The sequence below is a fragment of the Camelina sativa genome, chromosome 12 (genome assembly GCF_000633955.1).
Source record: "Camelina sativa cultivar DH55 chromosome 12, Cs, whole genome shotgun sequence".
In the NCBI taxonomy this organism is placed as follows: Eukaryota; Viridiplantae; Streptophyta; class Magnoliopsida; order Brassicales; family Brassicaceae; genus Camelina; species Camelina sativa.
Window position 1 is genome coordinate 21,116,167 of NC_025696.1, and position 18,748 is coordinate 21,134,914.

General features: G+C 35.6%; 3 protein-coding genes and 1 long non-coding RNA gene across 7 annotated transcripts; 3 read left to right on the forward strand and 1 right to left on the reverse strand.

Moving 5' to 3' along the window:
- LOC104732385 lies at positions 1,274-3,704 on the forward strand. Its single transcript, XR_758790.2, has 3 exons — positions 1,274-1,334; positions 1,668-1,762; positions 3,343-3,704. It is a non-coding gene; the product is annotated as an uncharacterized LOC104732385 (long non-coding RNA).
- LOC104732386 (extensin-2-like) lies at positions 4,643-6,623 on the forward strand. The gene has a single exon (XM_010451917.1). The coding sequence runs from the start codon at positions 4,660-4,662 to the stop codon at positions 6,508-6,510; it is 1,851 nt and encodes a 616-aa protein (XP_010450219.1). The 5' UTR covers positions 4,643-4,659; the 3' UTR covers positions 6,511-6,623.
- On the forward strand, positions 8,987-13,037 carry LOC104732387 (probable ADP-ribosylation factor GTPase-activating protein AGD14). Of its 2 annotated transcripts, none has more exons than XM_010451919.2 (13): positions 8,987-9,141; positions 9,383-9,514; positions 9,622-9,683; positions 9,790-9,877; positions 9,972-10,033; positions 10,110-10,572; positions 10,758-11,159; positions 11,252-11,386; positions 11,474-11,581; positions 11,683-11,763; positions 12,042-12,174; positions 12,268-12,307; positions 12,447-13,037. In XM_010451919.2, exons 2-13 carry the CDS (start codon positions 9,416-9,418, stop codon positions 12,580-12,582), a joined length of 1,809 nt encoding a protein of 602 aa, XP_010450221.1. In that variant the 5' UTR covers positions 8,987-9,141; positions 9,383-9,415; the 3' UTR covers positions 12,583-13,037. The 2 variants fall into 2 exon arrangements, with proteins under 2 accessions (XP_010450221.1, XP_010450222.1); XM_010451920.2 differs by having other exon boundaries at positions 9,392-9,514; positions 12,447-12,672.
- LOC104732388 (probable serine incorporator) lies at positions 13,386-18,257 on the reverse strand. Of its 3 annotated transcripts, none has more exons than XM_019234177.1 (13): positions 18,023-18,257; positions 15,826-16,202; positions 15,659-15,732; positions 15,404-15,563; positions 15,276-15,330; positions 15,102-15,191; positions 14,840-15,011; positions 14,661-14,734; positions 14,400-14,469; positions 14,230-14,301; positions 14,007-14,140; positions 13,818-13,891; positions 13,386-13,725 (listed from the first exon to the last, which is right to left on the reverse strand). In XM_019234177.1, exons 2-13 carry the CDS (start codon positions 16,013-16,015, stop codon positions 13,676-13,678), a joined length of 1,215 nt encoding a protein of 404 aa, XP_019089722.1. In that variant the 5' UTR covers positions 16,016-16,202; positions 18,023-18,257; the 3' UTR covers positions 13,386-13,675. The 3 variants fall into 3 exon arrangements, with proteins under 3 accessions (XP_019089722.1, XP_010450223.1, XP_019089723.1); XM_010451921.2 differs by having other exon boundaries at positions 15,276-15,300; positions 18,023-18,256; XM_019234178.1 differs by lacking the exon at positions 18,023-18,257 and adding an exon at positions 17,546-17,945.

The window sequence follows — 18,748 nt, forward strand, 5'->3', positions numbered from 1 at the left end:
ACAAATCTCATGTTCACGCCCCCATCACATAATCTCATTTCATATCATCATTCAACAATTATCATGTTACACATCAACTCATTCTATCATGCATCATACCATCATACCATGTCATCATACCATATCATCATACATTATAATCATATCACGCAATATCAAACAATAGACATAACCAATCATATAGTTTCCAAGCCTATACAAGCAATTCATGAAGAACATGGTTAGAAAATAATCATTGTGTTTCCGCGATTACCACCCTCACCTTTGCCACTTAAATGTTGAAACTCATTTCTCCTTTTCCATGTCAAACCCAATTAAAGAACACCATCTCCATCCAACCTCGTTGCCAAACCAAACAGATAATGTCACCATTTATTCTATACAAATGAGCCTCATAAACACACGTGTAAAGCCACAACTAACCGTTAAAATCACAATCCCACCGTTGAATCTGTAGCCAGTAGTACTGTGAAGCTCTCCACCAATTCTCAGCTCGATCAGGTAGTTTTGGACTACCAAGCGCTGTTCCAAGGAGACAACCTCGAATCCGATTTCTAGGGTTGCAGGTTCCGACAGTTACAGATATTTCTTGCGCAGAAAGCAACAAACATAACTTCTTGAATATAACTCCGATCGGACTTCCGTCAGTTGCTAGGCTTGATGGTGATCACGCCGGTGTTTTCGGTTTCCTAAACCGATGTTACCTCCGGCGCCGACGAACCTCCAAATATGCCTCCTCCAAACTGTTTTCCCTCCCTTCTCCCTCTTTCTTATTTTCTTGTCTTACTCTTTGTTGTTCTTCTCTTCTTCACCTCTGATCTACTCCGACTTTTCTCCTCCACCAACACCAAGGCTTTCCACGTACATGACATAAATAAACAGACCCCACCCGTGTTCTCCACCACCGTCGCAACGTCTCGTTCTCCCCTCTCCTTCACGACTACCGTTCTCTCCTCTTCCCCCTTTCTCTCCCTTTTCTATTTCTTCTTCCAGTTCCATCTCTCGGCTCCATATTGTCTTCTTCCTTTTTCTTTATTCTTTTGTTATGATCTCGTGCTCTCCCTTACTCTCTTTCACGTCATAGGCTCTTAAGGTTTTTAATTCTCCTATGTGCGGCCATGGAGATAAAAACGAACATACACACAAACACCCAAAACCCTTTGTCGTTTACTAGATTCTAGACTAATGGGCTTTAACATGGGTAGAAAAACAGACCGGCCCAATTACATGAAATTGTGGATGTTACACCCTACTACGAGTCCTCCGTCTCAGATTTCATCGCCGCGGTCATCTGGTTCATCGGTACTACCAAAAAGTCTCATGATGTGTCTCAGGTACCAAAAGTCCTTCAATCACTATTACCATCATCGTCAATAAGGTTATTTTAGTTACCATATTTATAGATTTATTACGTGTTGCTCTAATGTTCTTATGAACATGCAATTAATTTATATACCCTTCATCTAGAAGTTTATATAGGAAGAACAATAGCAGATCTACATCATTTTAATCTTTTCATTTTTGAGGTTCAGTCTTAATAATGCACTTGTTTGAATATAGTGAAGTTTGCTTTATACAGGATTATTTACTCCAGACATCATAACATATAAGACTTTTCGAGAAAGGAAAGAAACAAAAAGATAAGTAATCAGCCTCTTTTGTTTCAGGTAAAAAAAAGGTTATTAACAAAATGGAGATAAAGATTAGAAGAAGGTGGTGTCAATCGTATCTGTTATATAATCTATTCAAATTAATGTGAAAGGTTAGTTACAGTTTTATTTATATTTGCGGTGATGAGAATTTCATATATACTTAGGCACTACTTGTCAAAAAAAAATTAGAATTTATTTAAGTAAGGTTAGTATTAAGTATTAACCAAATGGAGATAATGATTAGAAGAAGGTGGTGTCAATCTTATATATCAATTAATATTGGGATATCATTTACTCTGGAAATCATATCCCATATGGTAAGTTACAGTTTTATTTATATTTGCACTGATGAGAATTTGCATATATACTTAAGCATTACTTCTCAAAAAAAATTAAGAATTTTAAAGTTCTAAAATCCAAGAATAAAACTGTAAAATAATAAAAAAACAGGAAACAACACAAAGCTCCAAAACCCACTTTAATTGCTTAAACTGTTCTAAACAATGAATATGAAATTATAAAATGTTTTGAGTAACACCAATAGTCCAGCTTGCTCTTGACATTCAGGTTTTAGCCTAAAACATGAAAATAAGAAAAATCATCAATAATCTATGATTACAATTGTGAATAACGATAAAGGAATCTGATATCCATGCAATATGAATTGTTTACCTTTTAACAACAATCATCTTCAACAGTAAATAAGCACTAAAGATTTTAGCAAGGATTGTAAAACCAAATGGCTGGCCATTTTGGTGAAAGTAGTTAACATTTTTCGATATGCTGTGAAAGTTTTGAGTGTTTTTTGAGTATTGATTTCGACTATTGTATTTATAGGCTAAGAGAGTTGGTTGTTATTTTAGGTTTGAATGTAGGATGAAATCTTAAAGAATATATTTTCAGGATAAAGTTTAAACTCAAAATTTGTGGAATATGCTAAAATTTAGTTAGATAGATATTAGTGAAGATAGTTAGCTTTATTTTAGGGGGTTAATTTTTTGTTATATTAAATATATTGTTAGATATGGTTATTATTGAGATTTGGGAGTTATATAGAGATAATTTCGGGATTATGTAAGATCTGAACTTTTGGTTTTTGGTTAGTCGGAATTTTGATTTTTTTTTTTAATTATGCAGAGAATTAGGTCTGTTTGGCAACATGGATATATGATATGGTTTTTTTTTTTTTTTTCTCCTTTTGTACTCTCTAATTAATAGTATAGATTCTGTATATTGTACATGCTGATTTGATAATGGATCAACTTGGAATAAACCATGGTATACTAAATTTGGTTAAGTAGATTATTGGTTCCGCACATCAAACTATCGAACTCGTGTAAGCTAAGCTCGATCAACTCAGCCTCGGTAACAAGTTGGCGACCGACCTATCAAGGAATATGGAAAGATTAGACCAAATCTATTTGAATATTCACTATATCGAATAACGGAATATTTTCTCCGAAGAACAAAGAAACTAAACATATCGGAAGTTGGGGATTTCCTAGTATAAATATCATGCAGGAAAGACCTAGAACTTTTTGTACATTTTTTCTTCTTCTTCTGATCATTTTAGAACAACCATGAGTTATGTTGCATCATCTAATCAAATCCTCTCTCCATTTTTTTTTTTAAGTTAATACTATCCACGTAACCAACTAACCATGAATTAACATATAGTACAACTTTTCAGGTGGATCCCTCAAATTAATGCAGTTAGATCGATGGTAAAATTTGTTATGTCACATCTTTGTTTCCTCATCTGCGCGATTCTTCTCTTTAGTTTGGATTTTGCTTTTCGTCTATCTAGAAATGCGGTATAGGCAAAGCAGCCTGCGGCCGATAATATTAACATTTATTTTCGGCTACTTTTCAGCAAAAGTCCAGCGGTTTAATGACGTAAGTTCTATTGTTCAAACCTCCAAAATTCAGGGACAGCTATGCTATAGATTTGTTAGTTCCTCATATTTGTTGTCTCGTGGTTTACTGCAAAGAATGAAAGCATTTTTTTTTGCTAATGTACTGTGCGACAAAACTTATTGCACGCAAACATGTTTTTTTTTTGACAATACACCCAAACATGTTTATATTTATCTTCATCGATCGGTCTAAATGGCGTTAATTGAAAATGACTAGAAAGACCGATGAAAATGGTCTCTTTGTTTTTCATATATAGTTATATTATACTATTCGGTGAACGTGGTCGCCCATGAGGAAAGAACATGGTCTTGAACCAGTATAAAATAGTTGCTCACACGATCGAGTCGCCTTCGGTTGCCTTACCTAAAGAATAAAAACAGATTAAGCAACTCTACTAAAATAGCATATAATAGCTATGTCTTACCAAACCGTTGTAAATGTAATAACCGATCGGAACTGTTGTATCTCAACCCTTAGATTATTTGAAAGATAATGTAGACAATGAGGAATCATATATAAGGTCATATTGGTTCTGTGTGGAATTTTGATGCATTGAACACAATAAGCATAACCACTTGGCCTCATATATTTTTATAATCATGAGAATATTATAAACTTGTTGATCCGTTGTGTTGAAAAGAAAAAAACACATATGAGTCAGCAATAAAATTATGGTTTGTCACATTCTTTTTTTCTTTTATAAGAATATGAATATCATATCGATGTCATATTAATGTTAATTAAGAAACAAATATTTTCATTATAGCTTATATAATCATAAACCAACATATATTTTTCGTTCTTCTAATTATTTGAGTCGATTAAATTCATCAAACAAAAGAATATGTAAACAAATGAAAAACTTTGAAGGTTGCAGGAGAATCTAATAAAATTTCATATTTTCCCACAAACCGCTTATCTTTCAACAAACAACTTAGCACGTCCTCTAATATATTTTTGGAAGTGCCAACCACGAACCCAAGTTGAGAAGATTATATAATAATTATACACAAAGAAAGACTATATAAAGGGCGTTCATGTTCAAGTATATCATAACCAAAAAACAAAGAAACAAATTAAAGGAGCAGTGATGGGATCCTCAAGAACGATGGGATTAGGGCACTGCATGGTTTATGTTGTGGTTCTAAGTGCCATTGCGGCTACAGTGACATCATACCCTTACTCATCCCCGCAAGCACCACAATACAATACTCCAAGCCATGAACACAAATCACCTTACCCACCAAAAAAGTATTCCCCATACTACTCTGCATCCCCACCACCTTCACCACAATATAGAAGACAAGGTCCTAAGTACACACCACAACCAAAACCATACGTTTACAGTTCTCCACCCCCACCAACTTATTACTCTCCTTCTCCCAAGGTTGACTACAAATCTCCCCCACCTCCATACGTCTACAGCTCACCTCCTCCACCATACTATTCTCCTTCTCCCAAGGTTGACTACAAATCTCCTCCACCACCATACGTCTACAGCTCACCCCCTCCACCATACTACTCTCCTTCTCCTAAGGTTGAATACACGTCTCCCCCACCTCCATACGTCTACAGCTCACCCCCTCCACCATACTACTCTCCTTCACCCAAAGTAGACTACAAATCTCCCCCACCACCATACGTATACAACTCACCCCCTCCACCATACTACTCTCCTTCTCCCAAGATTGACTACAAATCTCCCCCACAACCATACGTCTACAGCTCACCCCCTCCACCATACTACTCCCCTTCTCCCAAGGTTGAATACAAGTCTCCCCCACCTCCATACGTCTACAGCTCACCCCCTCCACCTTACTACTCTCCTTCTCCCAAGATTGACTACAAATCTCCCCCACTTCCATACATTTACAACTCACCCCCTCCACCAGACTATTCTCCTTCTCCAAAGGTCACCTACAAATCTCCCTCACCTCCATACGTCTACAGCTCACCCCCTCCACCTTACTACTCTCCTTCTCCCAAGATTGACTACAAATCTCCCCCACTTCCATACATTTACAACTCACCCCCTCCACCAGACTATTCTCCTTCTCCAAAGGTCACCTACAAATCTCCCTCACCTCCATACGTCTACAGCTCACCCCCTCCACCTTACTACTCTCCTTCTCCCAAGATTGACTACAAATCTCCCCCACTTCCATACATTTACAACTCACCCCCTCCACCAGACTATTCTCCTTCTCCAAAGGTCACCTACAAATCTCCCTCACCTCCATACGTCTACAGCTCACCCCCTCCACCTTACTACTCTCCTTCTCCCAAGATTGACTACAAATCTCCCCCACTTCCATACATTTACAACTCACCCCCTCCACCAGACTATTCTCCTTCTCCAAAGGTCACCTACAAATCTCCCTCACCTCCATACGTCTACAGCTCACCCCCTCCACCTTACTACTCTCCTTCTCCCAAGATTGACTACAAATCTCCCCCACTTCCATACATTTACAACTCACCCCCTCCACCAGACTATTCTCCTTCTCCAAAGGTCACCTACAAATCTCCCCCACCTCCATACATTTACAACTCACCCCCTCCACCATACTATTCTCCTTCTCCAAAGGTCACCTACAAATCTCCCCCACCTCCATACGTCTACAGCTCACCACCTCCACCTTACTACTCTCCTTCTCCCAAGGTCACCTACAAATCTCCCCCACCACCATACGTCTACAGCTCACCCCCACCACCATACTACTCTCCTTCTCCCAAGGTCGCCTACAAATCTCCCCCACCACCATATGTCTACAGCTCACCACCCCCACCATACTACTCTCCTTCTCCTAAGGTCACATACAAATCTCCCCCACCACCATACGTCTACAGCTCACCACCTCCACCATATTACTCTCCTTCTCCAAAGGTCACATACAAGTCTCCACCACCACCATATGTCTCCAAGACGCCATACTATTGATTTTGAATGGTTTCATCAACAATAAATATGATTGCAATAATTTACTTTTTGATTTTTTGTCTTGGTTCTTATGATTTTGTTCCTTTGTTTTACTATCTTTTTAAGTTTTATATTTAACCAAAATAAATTGGCATTGTTTCTTATCCATTTTTTTTTGTTTGATACTTGTCCCAATTGACTCGAAATTTATAATATTTATGTTTCACTATTAAATGATAACAATTAAAATTTGGTTATCTTATTATATAAAGTTTATTTTTCAAAGTTCACTCACGTAATGGCGACAAATGTAAACTTTTTTGACTAGAGATTTTGCCATGTGTAAATCAAATAAATTATTTTTAACAATATTAAAAATTTAAAAGGATAATTATAAGAAAATTACAAAATTGAAAAAAAAAAATAGTTATGACTTATGAGAAAATTCTATGTATATTTGTCATGAAATTCGAAAGTACAAAATTGTTTACATATTTTAATTTTATGTTAATAATACTACAAAAATGGATAACGTTCTAAAAAGTAGGCTAAGAATTAACGTAATTATACAATTAATTATTAATTCCAACAATATTAAATATTCACCTCTATAGAAACAAATATACTGTTTCGTATTTTTGCACCAAACAAAGTAATTTATTCAGAAACACTATTATTATTTTATTGGTAAAACTTTTTTCGGTTAAATTTATGTTTTTTATTTTTTATGAGATTGTCTCATTCTTATAAAATAAAGCTACACAAAGTTCTATAGGATGCATCATACATTCTCTTCTCTTACTGTCATAATATGTTTCCTACCATTTTCTTACGATAATTGCGATAAGAAATTGATCATTTTCTTACACATATAGAAATAATATACTTTAATAATAAAATATATTTGTATGTAAAAATATTAATTTTTAAATAAAATATATTTTTGTTAATTTATAGTTATAGATAAATTAATATCTATTATTTATAGTGTAAATTAATACTTATTAATTAATAGATGTATTTTTGATTTTTTAAATTCTTAGAAATTAGAAATTGAGATAATTTTATAAAAAATATGATTAGACTTTCGGATGTTATAGATTTTATGGTTTTGAAATTCAGATTATAATTTTTAGAAAACATCATTGACATTAATTACAAATAAATTCACTTACACATATGACATATTTAAATTGAAATTTATGAATAATAATATCAATCATATTTTAATAGCCTATAAAACTATCAAAATAAAAATTATGCATAACTAGAAATTGAAAAATTAAAAAATAATTTGCTTTTGTATGACATGTTATATAGTATTTTATATCATTATAGATTGAAAATACAACATAACATTTGTTTTATAGAGATAAAAAGAAATTCATTTTTAAATAATATATTAAATCAACATATGTAAATTCACATCATTATAATTTATGATATTATTGGGATCGTATTTTACATGATGATTTCAAAAAGATTATTATCTTATTATTTTATCAAATTTTGTTATTTTATACACTAACCTGACTAGAGACCAACAAAATTTATTAATTTATAGTGTTTATTAATTTATAGAGGTTTNTCCTCCACCATACTATTCTCCTTCTCCCAAGGTTGACTACAAATCTCCTCCACCACCATACGTCTACAGCTCACCCCCTCCACCATACTACTCTCCTTCTCCTAAGGTTGAATACACGTCTCCCCCACCTCCATACGTCTACAGCTCACCCCCTCCACCATACTACTCTCCTTCACCCAAAGTAGACTACAAATCTCCCCCACCACCATACGTATACAACTCACCCCCTCCACCATACTACTCTCCTTCTCCCAAGATTGACTACAAATCTCCCCCACAACCATACGTCTACAGCTCACCCCCTCCACCATACTACTCCCCTTCTCCCAAGGTTGAATACAAGTCTCCCCCACCTCCATACGTCTACAGCTCACCCCCTCCACCATACTACTCTCCTTCNAAAATTTATTAATTTATAGTGTTTATTAATTTATAGAGGTTTTACTATATATAGAATATAAAATATATTGAAAAAGGATAATGGATTTTTTTTTTTTAATTTTTGTGAAAAACCTTATAAAACTACACAAGTAATTTCAAATGGAGGGAGTAGTAAACACAAATCTTAAAATTTAGATGCGCACAATTAAGTTTATAGATCATATTAATTTCATTACCTAAAAGTTCAATGCATATATTAACTTTCTAATATTTTACTAGGTTGTATTAAATAACGTATGTAGTTTACTACCGTAATAATTACTTAAGCAAAGAAACGAATAAAATTTTCATAATTATAAAACTATAAATAGCCATATTTAGTGGACTATAATAATTTTTTCCGTCAACGGGACAGACCACAGCCGTCGACGTCGTCAAGTCAATCAACACCGGTCTTTGTCCTTTTTAGTATTCCACATCTAACGCCGTCAATTATTTCCGTCCATCTCCTTGCTCAAATCTCAACTCTTAACCCCACAGACCATTCTTAGCTGTACAAAAAGACTCTCTCTCTCTCTCTAGAAACACACTGATTCAACAAAGAAGACAGACAAAGAGAAGAATCAAATCTCCAGATATTGGGATCGTCGTTGAAAGCTGCAAAGTCAGACTCGTCTTCTCAGGTTCTCGTCTTCTCTGCTCCCGTTTCTCTTCTACAGTTTCTGGATCTATATTTTTAGGCGTGATCGATCTTTAGGTCTATGAACTGATGTATTTGGTGGCTAGATTGAACGAATAAATCTCTAAATTCGAAATTGCTCCGAACTCGATTTTGCCATTGTTGATTCAAAATACTGATCCTGAGTTCCTTAATTACAGCCAAATATGCAATTTTGTCAGTCTTAAAACTAAAGTTTTGTATAGTTTCTGTAGCTAAGTGTATTTGGAATCGGTAAAATGGCTAATCGAGTTAAAGAAGACGAGAAGAACGAAAAGATTATTAGGAGTCTTCTCAAACTTGCGGAGAACAAGAGATGTATAAACTGTAACAGCCTTGTAAGTTTTTGCTCTTCTTCTTCTTCTTCTTTTGTTACTGTTTTCATCATTTCAATGGAAACTTGAGACAAGTTACTTTATATGTTTCCCTTGATATCATTTCTTAGGGACCACAATATGTTTGCACTACTTTCTGGACTTTTGTTTGTACTAACTGCAGTGGAATACAGTAAGTTTCTAGATTCTTTTCTTTATCTTCTCCATTATTCTTCTTGTGTAATAGTTAGTGTTCATGGAAATGTATGTTGATATATTCATTATGTATTTCGAAACAGCCGTGAGTTTACCCACCGTGTTAAATCGATTTCAATGGCGAAGTTCACGTCACAAGAAGTTACTGCTTTAAAAGAAGGTGGAAATCAGGTAAACAAGCTAAATCTCTCTTCTTTTTTGATGACTGATTCTTGGCATTTGTGGTTTTAGTATCTTATGTTATTGATTTTGCCTTGTAATATAGCATGCTAAGGAGATTTATTTTAAAGGACTTGATCAACAGCGGCAGTCAGTGCCTGATGGCAGGTATTACAAAATATCCCTTATTGTTGTAGAGATGATGGATGTGTTACATTGGCTGATTGTTTTTTTAATCTGTTAGTAATGTAGAGCGGTTAAGGGACTTCATCAGACATGTATATGTAAATAAAAGGTATACGAATGAGAAGAATGATGAAAAGCCTCCAAGTGAGACACGTAGTTCTAGTGGCTCTCGGAGTCCGCCATATGACGATGTTTATGACCGTCGTTACAGCGACAGATCAAGTCCTGGTGGAAGAAGTCCAGGGTTTGAGCCAAGTAACAGGAATGTTGGTAATAACAGAAAAAGCCCTGCTCGTCCTGAGATCCTGAATGATTGGCGCAGAGAGGATAGATTTGGGGGTAAAAAAACATCTGACGAGGGCTCCCAATCACCTGAACAAGTAAAAGACTTGGGTTCAGCTAGTCCTCCTGTAGCTCGACCTGTTAGGGAAATTTTAGGTGACAGTGTTATTCCTCTTCGTGTGGTAGAGCCTCCAAAACCCCCTGTCAGCCGAAATACTGATGCTTCCACACATGCAAAGGTTTGGCTTCATCTTTTTCACAGTGCATGAAGGATGTAAAGTCTATAAGAGCCATTGATACTCTGTTTATATTCAAGACCCTTTTCCTAAATAAAATTGTTGTAGAACATGCATTCGTGGTAATACAATCTAATTCTTAGGGAAGAAAGAAAAAATGTTGATGTTTTCTGTTTCTGTTATTTCAGTCAGGTACATCATTGAGTAGTTTAATGTCCACAAATGAGAAGCCGCCAGAAGTGAAGCTGGAGACTGCTTCAAGCCTGATTGATTTTGATACTGATTTTGAACCTCCTGCTCCATCTGTTGCGATACAAGCACCAGAATCAACCGCTCCTCAGCCTACTCCACAGCCTGCAACTTTATCTAATGATAACTGGGCATCTTTCGATGCTGCACCCAGTGCCCCTAGTTTAAATGTGTCGCAACCACCACCCAGTGGAAACACACTGGATTCACTTCTCTCCCAGTTGGCAGTGCCTTCTTCTGTGCCTGGTCAGACGACTACACCATCTAGCGGACTTGGGCATCTTGGTCATTCCACGTCACAAATCTTTGCACCGTTTCCGAATGAACATTCAAGCGAACAGGTGGGCACTTCAGTGCATGATCTCTCATGGAATTGCATAATATTCTGCTTCCAAAATATAATGTGCTTATGCTTCTCGGATTTTTGTAACAGCCATGGAACACAGCCTTTGCATCTAATGTCCAAAGATCAATGAGTGCACCGTCACTTCAACCTCTTCAAGGAGTCCCTTCCGGTGGCCTGCAGTCTTCTGAGGTTAAACCTTCCGGAAGAAACGAATTACCAGCGGTATCAATTTAATTTAGCCATTTGACCTGTGCTTTCTGTATTCTTACCATCTTTGGGAGGGTAAATGACATGCTAACCTGTCTACAGGATTTATTCGCTGTAACCTACCCATCATACCATGCAGCAGTACCTGGGTGGCAAGCTGGTCCACCGCATGGTATGCACTATGGCATGCAGCAGTATAATATCCCCGCGGTTAGTTTTCTGATAAATTTCTAAATTCATAATGAATTTGAGCATCAGTTACATCCCAGCCTGTTGCTTTCTTATTATTAATCTTCTATTTCCTGCAACAGCCTTACCAGAATGTCCCGCAGCCAGCCAAGTCAATGAACCCTTTTGACTTCAGCACTGGGCCGCCATCACAAACACAAACGGTATGTCCTCTATCTCATTCGACTTATCCAGAATATAATTTTTTGTGTGAAAGCAAGCATGTTTTGGAATTTAGCTTTTAGCGAAATTGCTCATTGGCAGCTGAGCATATGTTGACTTTAACACTTAATGAAATACTTATGAAAACTTAGCTTATGAGTTAGTTGGTTAACCCGTTCACTTTACTCGGTTAACATCTGCAATCGAGCAGCTTGACTTACCAAAGTACCTATACAATAGTCGATTTGTGATTACGATAGTGATGTGATATACTGTACAGGAAAATCAATTCCCTTCCATGGCTCCTCTGCAAGGTGCATTACCTCCATCAGGCATGATGCCTTCTCAAGGAGTACACAATCATTTCAATATACCTTCTCAAGTCTCAGCCCATCCATCTGCGATGCCACCAAGTAAAACATGCCATTACTCTGTTATTCCCTGCTACTGAATGATGTGTTCACTCTTATGAATTGCTTGATGAACTATTTGCTCCTCATTTTCAGGGTACATGTCTCCTCCATTACCAGGAAGCATGCCACCTAGGTATGACCTTCTGATTCAATTAATCCATTAGTGCTTGCTCTAAACGTGTACTCCATGATTCCGTACAAAAGCTTTTAACACGCTTCCTCAAGATTTGGTTGAAACCTCTGCTTATTTTATCTTTTCGTTTTATTTGCAGCAATGTAAGCCCATTCGGCGACATGAACGCTTCATATGATGCTCAACAAACATATCAAAATTTTGGAAGCTCGTTTGCGGCTGCAGTTCCTTTGAACCCACCTTCTTTCCAATCAGGAGGAAATCCGTTTGGGTAAGAAAGAGCGAGAAAATTAGCTCGAGAGAGCTATCTTATGCTTGAGGATAGTGTTTGTGTTCTAAGGTGTAGTATAAGGTATCAAACTGAATACAAACATGGGTTAAAAATAGGGTGAACGAAGGAAGGTACGAGCCATGATCACGAAGAAAGAATTGGGTTTGTGAGTGTTAGATGATTTTTTATAAGCATCAAAATGTTTTGAAATAGGTTTGATATTTATTCTTTGGTGTTTCTATATTTCATTTCACTTGTGATGTTGTGTTATTGTAATAAACTTGAGGGTGGTAAGTCTTTCATCTCTTTTTATTTTTTGGGGCTACGGTCGTTTAGAAAGTTCTTCAGGCTCCTCCTTTTGTGTTGTATGATTTTGTAAAAGGGTTTACACATTGACCAAAGTCTTGTCAAAATTGAACTTTGGCAGTTTAGAAATTGCTTTTGTGAGACTTTTTAAGATTTGGTGAAGTGTCTCTTCCTCTCTCAACTCCCAACACCATTTGTTTGTGTATAAATGAAATTGTAACATGTAAAGAACACCAGGAGATATGATTAGGAACGCGCAACTCGGAGCCTTTACGATTCTTACAACTTTTCGCACAAACTTCTTTCTCAAACTTTACAAACAGAGTTGTTAAGTTCTTTCTTAAGGACTAGAGATGCGTTACTTCTCTTTCCAATAAGCTTGTAGTGAAGAGTCTCTTCTCTTTATTGTTTAGAATATAGACCCTCTTTTTTTGGAGTCTTTGATATGGTTCCAAGTTTAAACTAAAACTTGTAGCATTTAGCCTTTCAGCACCCAATTCCTTAATATAAAAACTACTGTATGTATAATTATAGTGTGTACAGTATGTGTAATAATAATGTGTACACGCTTCATGATTAGAGACCCGTTAGGGGCACACACTCATAGTACTACTACTAATCTATAGCTTTTATTTGTATAAAGCTTTCTTTGATCCTAAATAATCTACAGTGCAAATATATGATGTTTTCACACGCAGTTCCCCAATCTTAATCTTCTATTCTAGTTTTCCAGCCAAATCCACAATACCGAGATGAAACGAGAGTGACAAAAAGCTCTCTGTGGTGATCTCTCATGTTGTTTGTCTGCTTTTTAGTACCATTGGAGCCACCAACATCCAAACTGCAACAACCATTAAAATCAGCATTCAAACATCACAAACTGTCTTCATTCCTATTGAAAAACGAGTCGAAGAGAAGTTTTTCTTTACTTACTGTAAACGCCAACCGCGAGCCATTCGTTTACTATCCTTACCCAAGTACTTGTCCATCCAACGTCAATTGTCCACCTAACCAAAAAAGCACGAGTATGGAATTATCAATGGAACCACAAAGATTTTACTAAGCCTTAGTTAGTTTAGTGTTTGGTATATGATGAATTGTGCTTGTTCATCAAGAACTTACTTTTTCATGGAATGATGAATGTTCCAGCCAACAAGTAGCATTGCAAAGTACATTGCTCCGGTAGCAAACACAAAATGGAAGAATCCGTATCCGTAAGGAATTGCATCTTCCTCATGATTCTCATCTTTTCTAAACTGTAAAATTAAAGGCCACTTGCTATAAGTCAAGTTTCTTCTCTATTGGAGTTTTCCAGCAAAGTTGGCATAGGTCATAGATAACATACCTGGAAACATTGGGAATCTACTCCCGTGGAGAATGTGGCGATTACCATCGCAAGCAGTGCAACAACAAAGCTCTACAATACACACATATATATATATAGAGAGAAAATGTTTTATCAAAAATTCTGAAAGGTCAACCAAAAGATTCTTGAAAAGGTCTAAGATCTTTTACTATGATGGTAAGCCAGTCCGTTTTGCTAGAACCTTCGGCTTTTCTGTTGCAGATTTCTCCTAATGGCTCACTGCAAAACAAAATTTGTATATATGACACAAGTACTCTATTGATCATATATATATATATATATATATATAGATAGAGACTACACTCTTTTTTATTTGTGGAAAAGAGACTACACGCTTTAACTGCTAGATGTTCATCTGATTGTTTTTTGTACTGGTTGTAGTATTAAAGATAAGTTAAAATGAAACATGCCTTCGAATGGCGCACCAGCAGATGAACACAACATAAAGCCCCATAAGCGCCGGAGTCAATAATCCAGCATTAACCTGTTATATGCAAGCAAAAAGAAACATTTTTCTAAAATCATATAATAATACAACACATAATGAAGGAAGAATATTATTTGTTTGAACCTCGAAACCGTTACTTACTTTTGGGTGGAGAGAGATACTTGTCATGAGTTGGATGAGGAACAAAGTCCATGTGATGAAAAATATGTTGAGAAGGCATGATGGTTCAGGCACATACCATATGTACATCAAAATCACCCCTAATATGCATACAGTGTATGCAGTAGTTGCTAGTAGCATCACATGGACTCGGCTGCAACATAAAAAAGCTTCATCAGAAACAAACACATCGTTTTGTATATGTATCCCAACTATATAAAGGAACAGTCTCATTGGGTCTCACCATCTTTCTGCATCTTTTTGGGCTTGGAAACATTCATTAAGCCATGTAATAAAACTGATGATACTAATGAGCTGAATTAGAAGAAAGACCCTATAAAACAAGACAGTTAATGATTAGCTTCCGAGATTACTTTTAACCATCACATAGTTTCTGAAATAGGATTAGAAACTATACCCTGCACCAAAATGGGCAATCTCTCCTGCAAAGCAAAGCAAAGAAAAAAGCCATTCTAATAACTTGTCATGATGCTAATAAAATTCTGATAAAATACAATAAAAGAAAATATTCGAGGAGCCTTATACCGTAAAGTTGAATAATAGAAGAAGGCAACAAGAAAGGGAATATGACTAAGCCAAGCCACATGAAAAGCTTAGCAAACCACCATCCTGAATGCCATTTATCTCTCGATGAATGCATCTTCGATGTGCCAACGGTTGAAAGAAACATAATGAAATAGAACAGCTAGGAATACACAGTTAAGGCAAAAACGTCTCTCAAGCCATGAAGATAATGTATGTATATGTATATGAATATGAATGAGTCAAGAATAAGGATACAAAACATCCAAAGCTAACTCGTAAAACTCCTTCAGTCCCTAAACACTCTCCACCATCTTTACAATTCTTGAATTCTGCAGTAATGAATAAACGTACAATCATCAATTCATCTGAATAAAAACACTATTGTCAAAATTCATAAGGCAAGAGACTCAGATAAACCATACTTCTCATTTCGGTCAAGGCACCTCGGCCATAATCGCGCAAGGCCCAAGCCAGCAGATTAGCCAAGAGGAATATCAGACCATACACATATCTAGCCATCCATGGGTTGCAGCCATTACGAAACTGGATAAACCATGAACCGTTCTTGATTCCTTCATAGCCATTGTTGTCAATACTTGCACCGGTCTCCATAGGTCTTTAAACTTAGCAGACTCTCTCTTCTTCATGACATTGAAAAATCATATATGCTTGGCTGATCAATAGCATCAATCCCGAATCTCCCGGTCTTTGGGAGATCGTCCGTTATTTATAAGACCGGACTGAACACAAGGAAAGACACTCCAGAAGCGTGTAGCTGTCTTCCTTCAGAACAAAGAACCTAAAACAAGAAACCATGACATACAGGGAACGAGAAATCAAGTTTATAATCTCTCAAATCACACTTAATCCATTTTCTAAACAGAAAGCATTTGTTAAGTATTTTTGTCAAGCAGAAGACAATAAAATAATACGTGCAGTACAAGTTTGCCTAATTGATATGAACTTTTCTGAAGGCATGCTTTTGATATGGCACAAACGTCAACGAAATCTCTAATCCATCATACTTTGAATGAAGTTGTATTAAACTATAAGATATTAAAAATTATTGAACTCCTACAAGTCAGTAGAAGTAAGTATTTATGAAATTTCAGAAATACAACTAAGAAGTGGCCAAGAAACTTTTTAAACGAAAGCTTTAAAAGAAGAGATAAAAAAGGAAACAAATCCTTATAACTATTTGGTGGGATGAATGAATGTATACAATTTGCATTCTAAAATGAAACGTGTACGGACACTATTGGGCTAACGAATCTTTTTATGCAAGTGAGCAAATTGTTAATGCTGTTGAGCCACATCATATATACTCTTTTTGCTTTTCTTTTTTTTCATTTCTTTTTTTGCCTACCAGAAATTGAGAAAAGCATACTTATTTTTAGAAGAGATTCACAAGTCCACTTTATTGAGTGAGACCCGTGGTTAGTGGTTACCTCTCAAACAATTTAATTAGAAAAGGAGGTTGATCAAAAAAAAAAAAAAATAGAAAAGGATATAACCAAAAAAGTAAAAGATCAGCCGAAATATGATATGAAAAAACTGTATATTGTATGATGATCATATAATAAGAATAATATCAAAATAGACCTACAGTATGTTGATAGCTCAATCGGTGTAGTAATTAGCCATTAAAAAAACAAGTTTTAAGGTTAAGAGTTTAATAACCGGCAACAAACAGGATACTAATCTAACGTACTCTTGTCCTTGTTCAAGGAGATTATGAGTCTAGGACCCTCAAATTTCTTAGATATTAATAAAGATATCAAAATTGTATAACATGTTGAGTTGTTGATACCTAGTGATTAAGAAGTTAGATAAATTCCAAAATTACTCTTTTAGTTTTTAATAGAATCAACGCTAAACAACATTTAGTGTTCTAATTAAACTAGAAAAATACTATTCAATATTATAAGATAAATAAAATACGATATGTAGTGGTAATATTATTCTAATTAAGCTCATTACACGCATGATGCCCTTCGGTTGTTTCGATCAATAAAACTATAATCTAATGCTTTCTTGTTACAATTTTTTACATTATTGAGTTTTGTCATGTAAGGAAAAAACCGAAAAAATAAAGAAAACGTATAAATGAAGCATAGAGGACTGAGGAGAAGCATCATGTACCTGGAAATATTAATCACCCATAAATTAAGGTTTAATTATGTTAAAGTTACGTCTAATCTGTTTAAAAAGCTAGATAAATTAGCAGAAAGCAAAGAGAGGAGAGGACAAAAACATAAAAAAGAAGGAAAAGTGAATATTGACTGGTCCCTCTCTGCCTCAAATCTTTTGAAAAAAAGAAACTCATTTTAACATTTTGGGTTTTGCAGAAGAAATCTAGTGTTTGGATTCCCAGAAAACAAATGAAAAAAAAAATACTACAAAACTCGAATCCCCATTCATTTTCCCAAGAAATATCTGTGAATCGCAAGATTCATACTAAACACTTAATAAAACGATTCTTACGTGTAGTTACTAATATATATATATATATATATATATATAACAAGTAACAAGCAAGCACATGCATCATGCATGTTACTAATTGAATCTGATAGATCCAAAAGAACAAAGAAAGAAAAAGATTAGATTGAAGAGAACCTGTTTCTTTCGGGTGCAGAAGCTCAAGATCGGATCTGAAGATGTGAAGACTGTTTCTTGTAAAAGGTTTTACTTACAAATGAGAAACCCCAAAAAAGATTTGAGAGAGAAAGAAAAAAAAAGAAGAAAATTAATGATTTCAGGTTTTGGTGTTTCGTTTGAGTTTGATCTTTTGCCTTTTGTTCTCTCTTTTAAAACACTTCTTAATAGTATATATGTGTTGTTGTGTATGGGCCTATGGCATGCGTAGAGTATATAGATTGTGGATCTTTTTTTCTCTCATTTTATTATATATATATATATATATATATATATATATCCTGTTTATGTTTCCTAATTTGTGAGCATATTCAATAATAAAATACTCTTTTCATTTTTCTTTTTAAACAGTTTTTTTCTTTTTTTTTCGGTTTTTTTGGTTAAAGTTAAAAAATATTATTACATTGTTCTGTCACCTAATTCATATGATTATCAAATTGGGGATAAAAAAACGCAAAATTTTCTCTCAAAACTCTAGTTCTCCAGCCGCCGCCGTCTGAGTCTCGATTGCCTCTTCGCCGCCCGAGGTTTTGCCGGTGGTGTGAGAGGGCTCTGCTCTTCTTCTTTGTTTTATTCTCTAGTTGTAGTAGTAGTATGGTGACTCGATCTCTTCCTCTCCGGCGGTGCTGAGGAGTGGCTCAACTTTTGCGGCGGCTGATGCTACGGAGTGAGATCTCGGCTCGTTTC

Excerpts from the sequence above, each read along its gene's own strand:
- LOC104732388 (XM_019234177.1), bottom strand. The coding sequence starts at position 16,015 with ATGGAGACCGGTGCAAGTATTGACAACAATGGCTATGAAGGAATCAAG. Across the intron at positions 15,331-15,403 it reads TTCTATTATTCAACTTTACG|AATGGCTTTTTTCTTTGCTT; the intron begins GTATAAGGCTCC and ends ACAAGTTATTAG. Across the intron at positions 14,735-14,839 it reads GTATCTCTCTCCACCCAAAA|GTTAATGCTGGATTATTGAC; the intron begins GTAAGTAACGGT and ends TGCATATAACAG.
- LOC104732387 (XM_010451919.2), top strand. The coding sequence starts at position 9,416 with ATGGCTAATCGAGTTAAAGAAGACGAGAAGAACGAAAAGATTATTAGG. Across the intron at positions 11,582-11,682 it reads AGCAGTATAATATCCCCGCG|CCTTACCAGAATGTCCCGCA; the intron begins GTTAGTTTTCTG and ends TTCCTGCAACAG. Across the intron at positions 12,175-12,267 it reads TCCATCTGCGATGCCACCAA|GGTACATGTCTCCTCCATTA; the intron begins GTAAAACATGCC and ends CCTCATTTTCAG.
- LOC104732386 (XM_010451917.1), top strand. The coding sequence starts at position 4,660 with ATGGGATCCTCAAGAACGATGGGATTAGGGCACTGCATGGTTTATGTT.